The sequence below is a fragment of the Tamandua tetradactyla genome, chromosome 4 (genome assembly GCF_023851605.1).
Source record: "Tamandua tetradactyla isolate mTamTet1 chromosome 4, mTamTet1.pri, whole genome shotgun sequence".
In the NCBI taxonomy this organism is placed as follows: domain Eukaryota; kingdom Metazoa; phylum Chordata; class Mammalia; order Pilosa; family Myrmecophagidae; genus Tamandua; species Tamandua tetradactyla.
The window spans coordinates 41,311,568-41,331,636 of record NC_135330.1 but is presented as its reverse complement, the minus strand read 5'-3'; the positions used below and the strand labels follow the sequence as shown (position 1 = coordinate 41,331,636).

Here is a 20,069-nt window from a genome sequence, read left to right as displayed (position 1 = left end):
CATAGGGAGGCTTTTAAAAGTTCTGAGATATTTCCAGGAATCTAGAAAACTATGTGCATGCACAGGTCTGAGAACTCAGGGGCTAGCATCAAGAAGACCCTAAGCTCTCAACTCTGGTTAACCTTGAGGATCTGCACAATCAGGATGTGAAGGTAAAGGCAGAGTTGCAAACTGCCTATTTGAGTTGTTGAAGGCATACCTAAACATGCACACTGAGCCCCTCAATAATGGCTGGGAGATTTATTCTTTCTAGGAATTCAAGGAAATCTGTCCAGATCTTAGTTGACCACCACGCTATTTGAGAAGACTCATTATAGATTTTGTTCAGAAAAATCACTGCATTTGAGTTGGAAGAAGAAAGAATCAGTAAACTTGAAGAAAGGACAATTGAGACTATTCAGTTGTAGGAACAAAAGAGTGAAGAAAAATGAGCCTCAGACACTGGTGAGTCACCATGAAGCATATTGCCATAGGCATAATGGGAGTCCCATGAAGAGAGGAGAATATTTGAAGAAATGTTCTGAACCTTCCCAAATTTAAAGAAAAACATTGATTTACCCATCTAAAAACTCAACAAATTCCGAGGGGGATGAACTCAAAGAAAATCCACATAGAGACACATCATAGCCAAACTTTCAAAGACAAAAAACAAAGAGAGAAAATTCAAAGCAGAAAGAGGTCAGAAGATAGTGGAATGACAAATTCAAAGTGCTGAAAGAAAAAGGTTATCAATGAAGAATTCTATACCCAATAAAACTATGCTTTAAAACTGAAAGAGAAAAACTATGATGAAAGAAATAAAAAAAGATCAAAATAAGTCAGGAGATATTCTATTTTCAAGGACAGGAAGACAATATTATTACGGTGCCAATTCTTTCTAAATTGATCTATAAATTCAATTCAGCACCAATCAAAATGCTGCAAACAGCTGAAATGCATCATTTTCTGGATGTTGGCAAATGGATTAAAGTATATATGGAAAGGCAAAAGACACTGAATAGCCAACATAATATTAAAGAAGAAAGTCAGAGGATAAATAGTACCTAATTTTAAGACTTACTAATAGTAAAACTATACTGATGAAGACAGTATGGTATTGGCAAAGAATGAGCAACTAGGTAAATGGAAAGAATAGAGAATCTAGAAATAGATCCAAGCAAATATAGCCAAATGATTTTTGGCAAAAAAGTATAGGCAATTCAATGACGAAAGGATAGTCCTTCCAGTAAACGGCGTTAGAACAACTACATGCAGTGAAAATGAATCTAGACACAGAACTTATACCTATAGTAGAAATTAACTCAAAAGGGATCATATACCCAAATGTAAATTGAAAAATTATAAAATTTCTAGAAGACAATATAGGAGAAAATCTAGGTGACTTTAGATGTGGTGATAATTTTTTAGAAACAACAACTAAAGCACAATCCATGAAGGAAAAAAATTAAGTTCAACTCCCTGAAATTAAAATTTTCTATTTTGGAAGAGAAACCATTAAAAGAATAAAAGAAAAATCACAGACCTGGAAAAATATTTATAAAACACATATCTGATACAGGACTTGTATTTAAAATCTGTGAAGAACTCTTAAAATTCAACAATAAGAAAGCAAATAGCCAGATTAAAAATGGGTGGAAAAATTGAGCAAACACATTACCAAAGAAGATATGTAGACAGAAAATATATGAAAAGATACTCAACATAACTTCACTGGAGAATTGCAAATTAAAACAATACAAAACCACTACATGCTTATCAGAATGACTTAAATCACAAAACAATAACAACATCAATTATTGATGAGCAACAGGAAATCTCATTCATAGCTAGTGTGGATGTAAAATGGTATAGCCACTGTGGAAAAGAGTCTGGCAGTTTCTTAGTATGCTAAACCCAGGCTAACCATATGATTCAGCCATCATGCTTCTAAGCATTTACCCAAATGAGTTGAAAACTCACATCCACACAACATATTCACATGGATGTTTGCAACCACTACATTCATTATTGCCACAGCCTAGATGTCCTTCAATAGGTGAATGAATATATAAACTCTAGTACATCCTTATAGTGGAATATTATTCAGCAATAAAAAGAAACAATCCATCAAGTCCCTAAAAGACATGGAGGAACCTTAAATATGTACAGCTAAGTGAAAGCTGAAAAAGTTATATACTGTCTGATTCTACCTCTATGACATCCTGGAAAAGGCAAAACTAAAGAGAGTAAAAAGATCAGTGGTTGGCAGTGATTCGGGGAGAGGGATAAATAGGTGGAGTGCACAGCATTTTTAGGGAAGTGAGACTATTCTGTACACTATTGTAGTGGGGGATATGGACAACTGCACATTAATCAAAACCTACAGAACTGTAAATCACAAAGAGAAAATATTGATATAAACTATCAACTATATTTAATAGTAGTGTGCATTCCCCATGCAAGAAATATTAAAGAGAATCATTCAGGCTAAAATGAAACAGTACTGTGATTACACATGAAGAAGTGAATAGCACCAGTAGCGGCAACTATATAGGTAAGTATAAATGTCAGTAAAAATGTATGCTTTGTTTTTTAACTATTTTTTCTCTTACCTATTTTAAAAAGGAACTGCATAAAGCAATAATTATACATGTGAGTCAATAGGTACATTTTGTATAAAGATGTAAAATACTTGACAATGAGCCTAGAGGAAGAATAAAGGACTAAAGTTATATAAGAGCAAAGTTTCACATACAATTGAAATTTAGTTGGTATTAATTCAAACTAGATTACTATAAATTAAAATGCTAAGTATAATGCCCATGGAAACAAAAATAATACAACTCAAAAATAAACAGTACAAAATCCTATATGGGGGAGACTTCTGGGGAAAATGAGGGAGCAGCGAGACCCAAGACTCAGTCCTCCCACTGAAACAACTATTAAACAGGCAGGAACTGTATGAAATAACTGCAGGGGCCAGAAATGTATACCATTCAGGGAAGAATGACAGGAAGAGGCAGATGCTCTTTCTGCATAGTAGCTATCGGTGTTCCTATCACACTCTCACGGCAGGATGCCATGAGGTCTAGTCTTTGGGTAGCTGAAAGAAACATAAAAATCCTCTTCCCCAAGAACAGGGGTGGCCATAGCCCATCACTGATCAGTTAGTGAATTCAAATCATAGCTCCAGGGCTCTCAGGACAGCTATTGTTTCAATCTACACCAGACAAAGACAGCAGGCAGTCATTGTTTCATTCCCCCACCCTGGGCAGAGGTGGAGGCAGTGGAGATTTAAAAATGCAGCACTTTCTCAGGGCAGCAGGGTATAGGTAGCTGAAGGGCTGCATTTGTTGGGCATGCCAGAAAGCTCAGCTTTGGGGAGCCATCAGAGAAGCTTTTAGAGCTTTGCGGCCCTTCCCAAGGTGTTTTGGAGCTAGTCTGCACCTACTTCATGGGTCCCTGGACTTGTTTTGGCTAGGAAAAATTGACTTGGAATAATCCTCCCCTGGGTGACCCTCTGCCCAGAATTTGCCCTCCAGGCAAAACCAGTGAGAGATGACAGAAGCAGTGTAAAAAATTATAAAGGCAGACAGTCTGGGACAAAGGTCCTACTCATGCCAAATACCCAAGAGAAGATCTGTCTACTGGAAAACAGAGGGAACATCTAAGCTTCCATAAACAAGGGCATTCTGAAACAACTAGCAAGCAAAATTCCAGGACAAGACAGACCCAGAAAGATAGGAAAAGCCCTTCACAGTGCATTTGTGTTGGGCAGACCTTCCTGATTAGAAGAGCTGAAGCTCAAAAAAATCTGTCTTATCACCAGCTGGTTAGAAAACAAAGAAACAGACATCACAGGAAGTAAATCCCAGAGTTAACATTTTAAACTATTAAATGAACAGTATGCAACAAGAGTACAAGACAAACAAAGAAACAGGAAATGATGACCCATCCAAAGAAAGAGAATAAAAATACAGAAAACACCAATGAAGATGAGAATGTGGACATTCCAAGCAAAGCCTCTAAAAAATTATCTTAAATATGCTCATGTAGATAAAAGAACATACAGAGGAAGAACTAAAGTTTACCAGGAAAATAATTAATGAACAATATGAGAATCTAAGAGATAGACATTTTTAAAAAGAACTAAACAGAACTATGGGAGTTGAGGATCGAAATAATTGAAATGAAAAATTCCCAAGAACGTTTCAAGGGCAAATTGGGGCTGGCAAAAGAAAGAATGAGTGAACTTGACAAGAAACTTGAAATGAGCCAGGCTGAGGAGCAAAAGAATTATTGAAAGCACAAATAGCCAGAGAAATCTCTGGGATACCATCAAGTGCATAAATATACACGTTATGGGAGTTCCAGAAGGAGAAGAAAGAGAAAAAAGGGCTGAAGGAATATTAGAAGAAATAACAACAAAGAACTTCCCAAACTTAACAAAAGTTGTGAATATGTACATCCAAGAAGCTAAGAAAACACTAAACAGCATAAATAGGAAGAAAAATACAGTCCATCATATATTGAATCACAGTATCAAATGCAAAGACAGGAGGAGAGCTCTGAAAGCTGCAAGAGAAAATCAACACTACATATTAAGGAGTCCCAATCAGATTTAGTACCAAATTCTCATCAGAAACCATGGAGGCAAGAAGGCAGTGCAAGACGTGTACGTGGAAAACTCAAAAACAATGAAAGAAGTTAAGATACCTAAATAAATAGAAAGACAATCTCTGTTCATGGATTAGAAGACTTAATATTGTTAAAATGATGAAATTCTCTAGGTAGATCCATAGATTCAAACCTAATGAAAATCCCTGCTTCCTTTTCTTTGGAAAGTGACAAACTGATCCTAAAATTCACATGGAACTATAAGTGGTTCAAAATAACCAAAATACTCTCGAAAAAGAACAATTATAAATGACTTACATTTCCTGATTTCAAAATTCATTGCAAAGCTACAGTAATCCAGATGGTGTGGTACTGGCATAAGGATAGGCATATAGATAATGGAATAGAGCTAAAACTGACAGTGATACAACCTTACATTTATGGTGAAATGATTTTCAACAAGAGTGTCAATGCCATTCAGTGGGGAAGAGCTTAGTCTTTTCAACGATGGTGGTGGGAATGACTGGATATCCACATGCAAATGAGTGAAGATGGACACTTATTTTAGACCTTACACAAATATGAACTCAAAATGCATCAAAGACCTAAAGTAATAGCTACAGCTATAAGACTCTTAAGTAAGTGTAGATGCTAACTTCATGACCTTGGATTAGACAACGGTTTCTTAGATATGACACCAAAAGTACAAGCAATAAAAGAAAAAAATACATAAATAAGAGTCATCATAGTTAAAGGTCATTGTGCTTTAAAGGACGATATTAAGAAAGTGAACAGACAATTCACAGAGTGGGAAAATATTTGGAAATCATTTAGCTGATAAGGGACTTGTATCTAGAATAGATGAAGAACTCTTACAACTCAATAATAAAAAGACAGCTCAATCTAAAAATGGGCAAAGGTTCTCTACAGATACTCTTCAAAGAAGAAATACAAATGACTGAAGAGCACATGAAAAGATGTTGAACATCGCTGTCATCAAGGAAATGCAGATCATACCACTTCATACTCACTAGGAGGTACGTAATAAAAATACAGGCAATAGGGCGGGCGATGGTGGCACAGTGGCAGGGCTCTCACCTGCCATGCTGGAGACCTGGGTTTGATTCCCAGTGCCTGCCCATGTTAAAATAAAAAAATAAAACAAAATTTAAAAAACGCTTTTCTTTGGGTGAGCCACAGTGGCTCAGTAGACAGAGTTCTTGCCTTCTCTACTGGAGACCCAGATTTGTTTCTCAGTGCCTGCCCATGAAAAAATAATAATAAATAAATAAATTTTAAAAATACAGGCAATAACAAATGTTGGCATGGTCATGGAGAAATTAGAAACTTCAGGCATTACTGATAGGAATGCAGAATGGTACAGCTGCTTTGGAAACATTTCCTCAAAAATGTAAATAGAGAATTGCCATATGATCCAGCAATTCCACTCCCACATATATACAAAAAAGAAATGAAAACCTATGTTTATGCAAAAAAATGTACAAAGATGTTCACAGTAGCATTATTTACAGAACCTTAAAGTAGAAACAATCCAAATGTCCATCAACTGATAAGTGGATAAACAAAATGTGGTATAGCCAAACATGGAATATTATTATTCAGCCATGAAAAGGAATGAAGTACTGATACATGTTATATAGCATGGATGTATCTTGAAAAATTATGCTAAGTTAAAGAAGCCAAACACAAAAGACCACATATTGTGTGGTTTCATTTTTATGAATGTCCAGAATATGCAAATCATAGAAACAGAAAGTAGAATAGTAGGGCATGGAGAGAAGGGAAATGGGGAATGACTGTTACTGTGCATGGGATTTCTTTTTTTTGGCATGGGCAGGCTCCAGGAATCAAACCCGGGTCTCCAGCACGGCAGGCAAGAATTCTGTCACCGAGCCACCATCGCCTGCCTGGGGATTTCTTTTTGGAGTGATGAAAATGCTTTAGAATTAGATAGTGGTTATAGTTGCACAGATTTGTGAATATATTAAAAACCATTGAATTGTATATTTAAAAGGGTTTATTTTATATGGGATTTATATCTAAATAAAAAAAAGGTTATTAACTTCAGAATTTTAAATGCTCAGCTCAGGAAACAATCAGAGGATGATGGAGTTCCCATAACTGACTTTCAAGAATCAGTTATGAAAACTCAGGCGAAGGGTCTGATTTCTGTTTACTATATTTCCACATAATTTGAATACACAGCCTCAGATGGCTGCAAAAAGCCAACTGTTCTCTTACTCTAAAGAGTTAGAGATAGAAATTGTTGCTTAGAAACATTTTCAAAAGCCTCCCCTTACCCTTAAGTCTTCTCAGACAGGCTAAGCAAATATCACATACAGCATGTTACCTTAGACTTCAAGTGCTCTCAAGGTAGCGCCCACTAGAAATGTGTGCTTGGAAATATTAAACACAGAATCCAGTAACTAAAAGAGGAAAGCTGAAGAACAAAGAATTCTGTATACAAGAGTTCCTTGGCTATGGGACTGACAAGAAACACATGGACTGGAAACCTACAAAATTCTTAAGGGGATTGTTTCAGCAAAGAAATTACAATTCTGTCTACAAAAGTACGAGATAAAAAGGGGGTTCTAATATCTAAGTTCATATGATAAATATCAGAAAAATCTGATTTCTTTCTCATTTTTAGGTAAAAAGTGAATAAAAATATAAATTCTATTCCCTTCTAGCATTTGAATGGATAGCCTTGCAACTTTGAATTTGGGAGAATACTGTTTGAGACAGAAGCATCAGTAAGGTAAAAATATCTTACTGAACAATAAGAAAATGTCAGCATTCTCCCAGCAGGCTTTTGAATTCCATTCAACTTGCCGGGATTTTGTTTTCCTTATTCCAAAAGCTGTACGCGTACCACGCCAAAACCACAATACCTTCATCTTGCTACATCATGGGCTAGATTCTTCCTAGTGTTTTATTCACTCAAGAGCATGAATTAACTCTTTCAAAACTTTGATTAAATTTGAATTAATACACAAACGATCTAAAAATGATTTAGGTGAGTTTATCCTCCCTAACTATTAAAATTATAAAATAGTGAAAGGATGAATTCATCTGTACCAATAAAATAAAAAAAAATTTATATAAAATAGTAAAGTCCTGAACTAAAGTTATCCATTATAAAAGAAAAAAAAAAAGTGTTCCCTACAACATTCCCGAGTGTACCCTTTAGGCCACAAATGAGCTTAAAACTTTTTTTCCCCCTTTTTTAAATTAATGGGTTATTAGCAGATGTTAGCCAAGGAAATACTTAGACAAAAAAAATCAAGAGGTCCTCTAATACTGTTTTCACCAGACAACGAATGCAGACCTAAGAGGGTTCTTGGCCAACAGGTTCACAACCACCTCCATGGGTATGAGTGTATCATTACCCTTCTCATTTTACAGATGTGGAAAATGAGTTTTTAAAACCCCAAGGTACTGAACTTACAGACAAATTATAGAAACCCAGACCCAAGGTCAGTGCTCTAATCACAAGATTCTACTTCTCAGTGTGCTTTTACCTCGGTTGAATTTTCCTGAGAAGTAATTATGTGCAGATGAAATGAATGTTTGAGCCATTAGACCCCAAATAGTCATTTGTTTGTGGAAACATCTGTTTTACTTGGCAAATATCTGAGATTTAGATACAATTTCATAGTTTGGTCTAGAGAATAAGAACTTCCAGAATTATGAAACTTTGATGATCAAAAAGGACCACCTACTGAGGGCTCCTGCCTTCAATAATAGCCAAAACGACCCCCTGGAAAGTCCCACAAGAATGTTCCTGTTCACGTGTTCCTTAGTGGCTCTTCTAAGACCAGGAGACTAGACCCTAACTTCAGCTTTTTTTTCTTTTTTTTTTTTCTTTTGCATGGGCAGGCACCGGGAATCGAACCCGGGTCCTCGGGCATGGCAGGCAAGCACTCTTACCTGCTGAGCCACCGTGGCCCACCCAACTTCAGCTTTTATAAACACATTTTTGCTATGACTGAAAAGAATGGCAGCAGACAGAATCTTTTCATAGGGAAGAAAAATACTAAACAATTGGAATGCTCTATTTCTTAGGATTGAATACTTTGGGATGACAATGGCAGTTAATGCATGTTTGCTCAATCTGTTGCCCTATGTCGTCAGTAAGAATCAGAACAAACAAATCCAACTTAAAAGGAAACCACAGAAGTAGTTTCCAAAATTTAGAAAGATAGGTGGTCCTAAACTTCAGAGTTAATTATGTTCTAAATGAAAATGTTCAACTTTACTGTTTTAAATGTGCAATTTATTTGTCTCTCAAAACCAACTATGATTAGCTTTCTGGATTAACATACGAAGCCTAGTGAATGCCATGTAAAGCATTCAGAGTATCAGAGTATCAGAAGATTTGCAATAATATTACAAATGACTGAATGATATTTTCTACATATTATACACTATCTTAAGGGCCTTCTTTATTAATTCATAACTGTGTAAAATATGCACCATTATTACCCCTATTTTACAGAGAAGAAAATGGAGGCACAAGGAATTATAATAGCTTACTCATGGAGACACACACCTAGTCACTGAAACAGTAAGGATTCGGATCTGGGCAGTCCAGCTTCTGAGTGTGTTCCTAAACCCAAACTATATGGCTTCACCTGAATACAAGTAACTTAAGTACAATATAAATAATTTAACTCAGCAACAAGAAAATTTCATACACACATTGAATTTTATTCATGATAAATATTCTTTTTTTCCTAGCTTTCTTCTTTTCCCCTTCAGCCTGAGGTAGGTACTGGCCAGTGTTTGTCTAAGGCCATCAGGAAAATAAGATTATTGATTTGATTTCCATAATTAACCTCTCTCTCCTTAAAGAAAGGGCAGTGGGGAAATAAGAGGCTGGTTTTGACACCCACGACCAAGGAAAATACTGGTCAAGAAAGATCTGAATTACAGAGTTAGGGATGGATACCTTAAATTATGTCAACTACCAATCCAAGAATCATCCACTTTATTCATTAGGCTCCTATGTAGACATTTTTCAGCAATAAAGGACATTCAGCTCCCTGGGCCATATCCACCTGTAATGAGCTCTAATTGTTAGCAAAATGTTGCTTACTTTAAACAAAATATGCCTTCTTTAAACATCAACACAGCACAACAATGACTGATAACATTTATCGAGCTTTTTGTATAAATGGCTCTGCTAAATACTTTACATGAAATAAATCACTTAATTATTACAACAACCTTATGCAGTAGGTATACAGTTATCAACATGTTAGAGAGGGAGACTAAGGCTGAGAGAGTGTGCATAAATTGCCAAGTGGCATAGAGAAACAGAATAAATCTAATCTATTTTCCAAATGGAATCTCTTTAAATAACCTTTAAACATAAATATCCTTTAAACATTCCTTTCTTCATTTTACAATATTTTCTTAAAATATTCTTCCTCCCACTTTTCACTGAATAACAAAAACAATCTATTAAAGATCTAGTTCAAATATCATCTCTTGTCTGGGTTACTCTAAATCTCCCTATGCAAAATTAATCACCTCATTCTCTACTCACATAGCACTTGGTGCCTACCCAGTGTGTGCTGGTAGACATTTAACAACCAGTTCTCTGGGTATAGCTCTTACATGAATATTCTTACATGAATTATAGCTTGATAATTTTGTTTATATCAATGAATAAGGTAAAAGTTAAAAAAGATATGTTGGTAATTCAGTCATTCATTCATGACATGAGTGACTTCTCAGATGAATCAAAAAATAGTTTTCAAATAAAGAATATTAATTTTTATACTATTCGAATATAGCAGGTACTGACATGACAACTTTAAAGTTTAATCTCCATTATTGTTTTCTCTATCACTTTCCTATCCCTAAGAAATGAGAAAAACAATAAATTGAGCTCTAATTTATAACATTTAACAATTTTTAGGGTACAAATACTCCAACCACTGCCAAGTTCAACCTACCAACCATGACATCCCTGAAAGTAAAGAGAAGCACAGTAGCACACCATTATATATTCCCAGCATACAGATACACTAGATCTAACTTTAAGAGCACAGAAAATAGTAAAAATAATTAGGAAGTGATGAGCTACAGCAGTTTGTCTTCAGAAAAGCTGCAAGAGGAAAATACAGATGCTCTAGTTTCAGACTGATAAAGAATAAAATTCAACCACTTTACTCACAGCTAAGCATTTTCCCCTTTGAATTTTTGTTTAGTTAGATAAAACAAAAATAGGGCTAATTATACCAACCTCAAAGAACTGTTCTGAAGATTAAGATTTTATGAATGTACTTGGCATGAATTGGGTCTTCCTGTATGATAACTACAATTAGTTGTTTTTATAAATTTGTCTATTCTATTAGAACAGAATCACTCATATGTTTTTGTATGCCAAGTATCTTGCATAGATTTGATTAAATACATTAATTAATTTAATTAAATGATAAGTGCTTCCTTATGGCTTTCTCACGGGCCCTCTTAATATATAGCCCTAGAACTGGATACAATTCTTAACTCCCTATTCCCTAACCCCACCCTGGTCCCTGGTAACCTGTATTCTAGTTTCTGATTTTATAAATTTGCTTGTTTTTCTTTTCACATTAATCCAAATGCTTTTCAGCTTGCTTTTCTTCTCTTTGATGACTTCCCGCAGAGGGGTGCACCCTAATTGCATCCTGTTCCAGTAGGGCATTTTGTTTCCACATTTAGACCACTGGCTTATAGACTCTTCTTCCTTACATATTAATCCTACTTTTTGTCTTCTGATGTTGCTCTTCATTTGATGAGATAGTAGATTTCTTCCTCAGACTCTGGTTTTCACTCATTCTGGACTACATCAGCCATCTCTAGGCCAGTTACACAAATCTGGGCCAATGTTTCTCCAAGTACTGGCATACAGGCCATTTGCATAAAGATAACGTTTCAGGAATGCTCGGACTGGGCCTAGGAAGCTGTATTGTTAATGTGTGCCACATATAATTTTTATGCATATTGAAGTTTAATGTCCTCTGCTCTATGCAGGGTCTTTACAGTCCTGGATACATAAATTCTGTCCCTCATCATAAAGCCTTCATTTAAGTATTCTAAACCAGTCTAGAGAATGAAAAAAAAATCCCTCTTTTAAATAACACCTCAGAGAGTAGAAGTCACTGAAGTTAACTGCTACCATCAAGTATCTATGAAGTGGGAGATATTTTATACCTCTCATCTCTAAATCCAAAATCCTTACGTAAATCAGTTACTATTATGTTCATAATAATCCCAAGATTCAGAAAATTAAGGGGTTTGGTCAAGGTAACTGCTTTGGCTTGCTAATGTTGCCAGAATGCACTACACATCAGAAATGGATTGGCTCTTATAAAGAAGATTTATTAAAGTACAAGTTACAATTCTAAGGCCATGAAAATGTCCAAATTAAGGCAGCAATAGGAGGATACCTTCTCAGAGGAAAGGCTGTTGGCATTAGAGTTCCTCCGTCACATGGGAAGGTACATGGTGATATCTGCCGGCCCTCCTGGGCTGGTTTCAAAATGGCTCAGTCAGCTCCCGTGGGTCCTTCTGGCTTCTGCTGGTCCAAAACTCTGTGTCTAGACATCTGCTCTATATATCAGCTCTGAGCTCTTTCTCTCTCTGTGAGCTCCTTTAAGGACTCCAATAAACTAATTAAGAACCACCCTGAATTAGCAGGTTCACACAATGGAAACAACCTAAGGAAAAGATTCCACCCAAACATTAGGTCTGCTCCCACAAGATTGGATTAGATTTAAAGTTTCAGAATTTGAACCAAAGTCAGCCGATATCAGTGACTGAGATGGCTGCATTATTCTGTGCTATCCCATTTAACCGCTTCCTCTTGGCCAACAATGGGGACCAGATAATAATATATTCAAGACCTTAAATCATTGGAATGGGGAAGACAAATAGCCTATATAAGGAGGAGAGAAGGAATCCAGGGGTAAGGAAAACTGTTGGGGGGAGAATCAATCCTGCCACCAGAACATTTTCAGACAGAAATGGGGGATTGAGTAGATCATGGAGACAGCTGGCAAAGAGTACAAGGAAAAGAAAGAACATCTTATGAGCAACAAGCAGTCTAGCAAATTCAAGACAACCTGAGAGAGAGCAGGGTCAGTCTGTCCCCTATCTTCTAAGCATGATGATCCAATTCCAAGATGGTTACATTCAGATATTGGTCTTCAAACTAATTAACTCAGTGAAAGTATTAAGACCTGTTTAAGGAAAAGTAGTTTGTATGTGTGAACATTGCAAGCATTCATATTTAGGGAATTGGAGAAACAATAAATTGGTTTGTTAGGAACATTTAGGGAAAAGATTGGAATGTTTTAACTGGTTGATTCAAATAAAACATGTAAAGAAGTAAATCAGAAGATTCACTATCCAATTTTTTTTTTACTATTTATTTTATTTTATTTTTTTATGGTCAAAAAACTTGTATTTAGAATTTGCCAGCTGGACTAAGTTTAGATGATCACAATTTTGTTGGCGACATCCAAAGCATCATAGTCCAGAGCCAGTCAAACACATGCTTTCTTCTCTCCATCAGGGTATAGACCTTGGTGACTTCAACGTCACCAGAGCTTCTTCTCAGCCTATTTGACCTGGTGCTTGATGGCCTTGACATCTACAATGAACACAAGTGTGTTCTTGTGTTCAGTCTTCTTCATGACTGAGTCAGGATCTGGGAGAACATGAGGGCGGCATAGTGGTCAAGCTTGTTTCTCCTGGGGATGCTCTTCAGAGGATATTTGGGTTGTCTTCTGAGATGCAGCATCTTGGGCCAGCGGAATATAGGTGAAGTGCTGATCTTTTTTTTGTGTGTGGGCATGGACATCTTTCAGTACTGCCTTCTTGGCCTTCAAAGTCTTTGCTTTGGCTTTGGCTTTGGTTTTGAGAAGGGCAGGGGCTTCCATCTTCGCTTTCAAAGCCACCTTTGTGAAAAACGCACTATCCAAATTTAAATGTATTGGTTCACTTTATTACTATCTACTCTTTCATTTGTTAACTATTTACTGATTACCTATTTTAATATGCTGAATTAAGCTAGTTGCTGGGACATTATTCTAGGTTAAATTGTTTCCTCTGGGTGGAATGCTTACTCTGCACGGCACATGAAATCAATGAAAGGTTGAACAAGCAATCACATAACTTAGAATGAATAACATATACACAGAGATAGTGAATAGCACTCTTTAAATATCCTTGGCTGAATTAGGATAGTACAAGCCTAAAGTTCTTGAACATTTCTGATGGGAATCCAGAACTGTGAAATCTTACATTCAAGGTCTGAATTTCAACTTAACTATGAAGTAGTGTGGTTAATGAAGCATTCCATGGTCATCCAGGTTTTTTATTAAAACAGAAGGGTAAAGATCATGAGCCAAGGATAACTTCTCTCACAGTCCCTCTCATAAGCAGGCAAGAAAATCACAAACAATGCTAACAAACAACTCTGCTTCTGTCTTTTCAACAAAAGTTGTCTTTAAAAAGTTATCAGTTAACAGAATACAAATAATTTAAAGCACAGGGTTGTCTATTAATTTATGGACTACATAAACAACAATGCTATTTGACAAACCAAAAACTAAAGATCTTAATATGAGCAATTATAATTAAAATTATTGTATTAGTTTCCTAGCTGCTAAAACACATACCATGCAATGGAATTACTGCCTCATAATAAATTAAGAAGTCCAAAATCAAGGAGTCAGCAAGGCGATGCTTTCTCCCTGGAGACTGTGGCATCTGGGGGTTGGCTGCTGGTGATCCTAGACCTTGGATTGTCTATCACATAGCAATGCACACGGCTGTGTCTTTTCCTTTCTCTTATGGGTTCCACTGACTTCCAGTTTCTGGCTGTGGCCCATAGATTCTCTTTCTGTGTCCAATTTCCTTTGGTTACAAGGACTTGAGCCACATTAGGTTAAGACCTACCCTCAATCAGTTTGGCATGCCTTAAGCTAATAATATCTTCAAAAGTCCTATTTATGAATGGGTTAACACACACAAGACCAAGGGCTGGGACCTGAACATGTCTTGTGTAGGGGACATGATTCAATACCCAACTATAATGTATAAAATTATTATACATTAATAGGTTTCTTCATAAGACTAAAATAAACAATTGTTTCTTTTATAGAATTGTTTCTGAAATTCAATAAACATGAAGCCAAGACTTTTTATTTTAGCCATAAAAGTATTCTTCTGTTAAGACGTGGTAATTACATTACCATGCACATGCACTCGAATGTGCTGCTGTGTTTCTCCAGCCGCATTGGTAGCCACACATGTGTATCTGCCAGCATCTTCCAATAGGGCTTTGGCAACTTGAAGAACTCGACCGGATGACTGTATCTAATTGGGGGCAGAAAGCATGGTAGCATTTTGTACTGTACGCTCAAACTTGAAAATATTCACTGAGCTATACAGGTACTTAAATTTATAATATATAATCATACTTTCATGCCAATATCTTAATTATCTCTTGATACATTAGAGCCAGATCACCTCATACATTCAAGAAAATCAACTAGACTGATTGAAAAAATTTCTAATTTTTTGGAAAAGGCAAAGCATAATAGCTAAGGTCAGCCTGCTGGTATACTCATAAAAATCCACTGACTAAATGAATTTAGCCCTGGACTATGAGGTTTGTGATTAAAATTTAAGCTATTTGAAATAAATATGGTCACATTTATATAACACTTCATAAATAGTTTTAAAACAACAATCTTTTTTTGGTTAAATGATCATGGAGGCCAGTAAAACAGCAAAAGTTATAAAATATGAGTAATGGGAATGGAGATAAATTTCTTCCTGACTGATTTTCCTTATTTCCCTCCTAAACCCATTTCAATTGGCTCCCAGCATATTGAAAGCGTTATTCAGGGATTATCCTTTTCAACAAATTATTCTGAGGTTAACAGTAATTTCCAATTACAATATGCATCTGCCTACATAAGCTCAGACTCTCTTTCATCATCTGCAGCATTTGGCATGGCTGCCTACCTAACTCCTTGAGATTCTTTACTCTGGGTGTTGAGGATACAACATTCCCTCAGTTCTCATTCTCTGGCCTTCTTAAGGGATTACTTTACAGAATGTGATTCTTTTTCCTGTCCCACAAGCATGAAACCCAGGTCCCTGACAGGTGTCATCCAAACCCATGACTTCAGAGATAAAATCATGCTCAGGTTCCTAAATCTACAGTTTGAGTCACAATTATAATCTTTTGATAAATAACTTGTGGTTTCAACTATCTGCTGACTGTTAGCACATGCTAACTCACAACCAAGTCTGAATTCATAAATGCTTCCCTTGCATTTGTTTCCTAAAACCTATTACTCATTGTGTATTTTCGATTTGTTTAATGACACCCACAATCCTTCAGTCATCTGGATTTTGGAGCCTACTTTGAACTTCCTTATTAATTATAATACTGTATGTTCCTCAGATCTTGTTTTCCATTCTTCTAACCACATGGGATTATAATAGTTCCTTAACTGAACTATTGTTCCAACCAGTGTCTCCAACCATCTCAACTGTTAGTCTCTCTGGCATACTGAATGCCAGAATAATTTGTCTAAAATGTAAATTTCACCTTTTTACCAGTCCCCCTCAAAATTCATTCATGGCTTCCTACTTTTCCCAGAATGAAATCTGAACTCAGTGTAGCCTTCCAGGTTCACCACATTCTGACCCCTAATGATCATCTCACCATACTCTTCCATGTAAATTGCCACATAACCTATTCTCCACCTACTATACTACACAACTTAAGCCAACACATCCATATATTTATATCCACTTTTAAATTATTGCACATAGCCTTTAAACATATTTTTTTTTTTTGCATGGCAGGCAAGAATTCTGCCACTGAGACACCATGGCCCACCCTGCACATAGCCTTTAAATACCATAAGTTCTTAAGACTCTGAACTAGGTCTATCCATTCTCCTTTTTCTCCTTGTTTTTTATTCTCTCCTTATATTAAGTAATCTCTGCCCATGGTTTCAAATATCACGTTTGTGCCAGTATCTCCACCAATACTCTCCTTAGAACTATAGTGTCATATATTCAAATGTTTATCTCACATTTCCATTAGTTTATTTCAACCCCCAAGTCTATAACTTCAATCATGCTTTCCCCCTCCAAACTACCCTCCCCAGTGTCTCCTGTCTTACACAATAGCGTTACTGTCCATGCAGTTGTGTGAGTTAGATATCTAGAAGTTTTCCTTGATTCCTCCCTCTCCCTCACCCTTCATAAACTATCACAGAACCCTAAGGATATGACTAATAAATGACTCTCAATTTTACTTACATTCCTTATCTCTATGATAAGTATGTGAGCCCAAATTTCTATTATTTTTCTCTCCTAGACAAATGAAAATAGGTCTTAATGTGTCCAATTCATTCTCCAGAGGGAGTCAAGATAACTATTTCAAATGAAAATTTGATCATGTCACTCTTCTCTTAAAACCTTTCAAAGACCTCCCATTACTTCAAAATAAAAAAAAAAAATCAACATTACTTAAATACCTCCTGTCTTCCACTCTCCTCTAATATCACCTTTCCCTTGCTCTCTGTTCCTCAGCCCACTGGCTTCATTTCACATTCTCAATAGGTACCATGCTCTCCTACTTAAAGTCATTTGCCATACACATCTTCTATGAAATTCTCTACTTACTTCTCTCTCATTACTTCATGAATTTAACTCCTTAGTATTGTACAAATCAATGTGAAAAGACTTTACTCATGAAGTTTCCACATACTCAAAGGCTTTTCTTAGTACATGCTCTTATAGTTTGCTATATTTTCTCTTAAAATTCCTCATCAATGTTTGCAACTATACTTTTGTATGATCATGTGATAAATGTTGGTCTCCATTTTTGAAACTGAGTCTTTTGCCAGTACGGATACATGAGATTAGCTCCATTGGATTTGAAAAATAAATGTATAATAAATAAGCAGGTCTACATCACTTCTATTAAATAAATAACCTGACACAGTCTTCATTACTGAGAACTTAATTACAAAGTTTGAAGCCATATTACTCAATTAACTTGAGCTTAATAGCAAAATTTGTCAATTCGATTTAAAATGCATCATTTAGATTATCAAGGTTTAAAATCAATTGTCTCTCAATTTACCTATCTAATTCAACAAATATGTACTCAGCTACACTTAACGTGTCAGAGCCTATATTCAGTATAAAAGATATTAACTAAGTCTTTGTGTCTTCCTGTAGCTTATAAAGTACTTTGAAGAAAATATTTTTCAAGATTATTTCCCTTGGTTTGTGTGAATATGACTTTTACTTAAATCTTATTCTGTGGTGAACATATTGAGTATGTACTGGCTTATTACTGATATGGTACAGTAGTTTTCCAATAGTTAAACAGATACAAACCAAAATTTAAAAAGTATCAATTACTATATTAAAACTGATATAATTGCTAAGGTTATTAAAGCCTGTAATTAATTCCATTCTTTACATCAAAATATTAAATTATAAAAACTCTAAGGAAAACACATACTGTTTCACTAACATTCCACAAAATCTGCCCACAAGAAAATCTAACATTAAGAAAGAATTTGATAGCTCCATGGTGCTCTGTGTAGCTTTCTGAATTGGGGCACCATGATATTTACACTTACTTTATAGTTTCCTTGGGCTGTGTTCACAGGTTGGCCATCCTTTAACCATGTGATGGATGGATTTGGAATGCCGTTGGCTATGCACTGCAAGGTGACAGGTTTGTATTTCACCACGGCTCTCTCGGAGAGGCCTGAGGATTTGATTGATGGAGGAACTAGATTTAAGAAGGGAGGAAGGAAGGAAGGAAGTGAGGAGAGGAAGGGAGAAAGGGAGGCCGGGAGGGAGGGAAAAAAGAAAGAAAACCACAATTAGTAGTAGGGATTTTAGTATTTAAAAATGTGAATGTAAGAACCTGAAACTTTAAAATTTAGAAAAGGGCAACCCCCTATTTTTAACAAATAGTGAAATCATCTCATCCCATACATTTAGTTTATACTTCAGAGCATTACATGAGTGTTCATCAATTCTAGAGATTACTTATATCTTAACCAGAGATCATTAATTCTTCAAAGTATAAGTAAAACATGTGCATAGCTATGCCTATCCACATTAATGCTTTTGGTTTACACCTTTTGGTATGTTTTCTCAATCTATAATGATCCTCCCTGTCTCTAGAACTTCCTCTTTAAATCAGGGTCGGTTCCAGCACCCTTATTTAAACCGTTTGACTCTTCTCCCAGCAAGGTTGACATAACCTGGAATGGTAACTTGATTTAAACTAGGCCTGCAAGATTCCTTCTCTTCAGAATTAGAACAGAAACTGTTATCCATATTCTAACACAGGACTGCAAAACCAGGGAGAAAAGCTGCAGAGACTGTGAAGAATGGAGTTGACATTCATAGAAACCTCTGTCTGTGGCTTTCAAGTGGGTCTCCAGTCTCTGGTTCTAGTCCCTCCCTTCCTGAGGACTGCCGGCAAGTGGGACACATAATACCTTGGCAGAGGGTTGCTTCCGTCATTAGATTAATAATTATAACCCTAATGTGCCAGTTCTGTAAATGCACTGTTTGCTCTGGACCCTCAGTAATATCCTCTGGAAACTACTTTATTCACACTCCCTCCTGTTTTGGCTAAACCCTTCAATACTAACACAACTCCTTTTACTTGGAATTTTCTGCCTGCCTTTTCTATCTTATTTGGTCTCATTCCTCAGACCCTGGCATTCCAGGCAGCACACACTTCCGAATATTTATATTCTGGCTAACTTCATTCATACAGTACCTCTTGGCTGAGTTTCTGAGCCAGCAAAGTGCCTTAAATTCTACCATTATTCAACTCAAATTTATATACTTCATACTACTTTCCATAACTCAAAGTTTATGCACACTATTGAGCTATAACCTGAATTAGACAATGAAATAATGCATAAAGTAATTTTAAATACAATGTGCCTATCCCTTCTTGAGCATACCATGAACAGTCACTTCAAATTCCTTTTTATGATCTCCAGCAGTGTTGGTTGCTATGCACCGATAAAGACCAGTGTCTGACACTTGAGCGTGATCAATAACAAGTTTACGCCCATTTAGTAAAATCTTGAATCCATCCCTTTCATCGACTGGCTGACCATCCTTCAGCCACCTATAGAAAAAAAAAAAATGCCTGGAGATATATTTTAAATAACCAGTTTTCTAAAAGATATACATCAATTGTGTATTTGCCTAATTTCCCAATTGCTCACTCTGTAAAATAAATTGTAAACAGGAAAGAGAAGAAAAAAGGAAACCTGGTCTAACACAGACGAAGGCATACAGTTGAACTCCATACATATGTTCTGAGTTCTGTATTCTACTTCTACTAATTTTAGAGTTTTATGAGGCCAAAGTTCCTA

General features: G+C 36.1%; 1 protein-coding gene across 4 annotated transcripts in view; it reads right to left on the bottom strand.

The window, feature by feature from the left end:
- The window catches only part of HMCN1 (hemicentin 1), a 531,301-nt gene that overhangs the window by 182,857 nt on the left and 328,375 nt on the right, over positions 1 to 20,069 (bottom strand). For all 4 annotated transcript variants that reach the window (XM_077157239.1, XM_077157240.1, XM_077157242.1 and 1 more), the window contains 3 exons: positions 19,650 to 19,819; positions 18,297 to 18,451; positions 14,868 to 14,991 (listed from right to left, as the gene is read on the bottom strand). In XM_077157239.1, the coding sequence (XP_077013354.1) occupies positions 14,868 to 14,991; positions 18,297 to 18,451; positions 19,650 to 19,819 (449 nt within the window). The remainder of the gene's footprint in view (positions 1 to 14,867; positions 14,992 to 18,296; positions 18,452 to 19,649; positions 19,820 to 20,069) is intronic.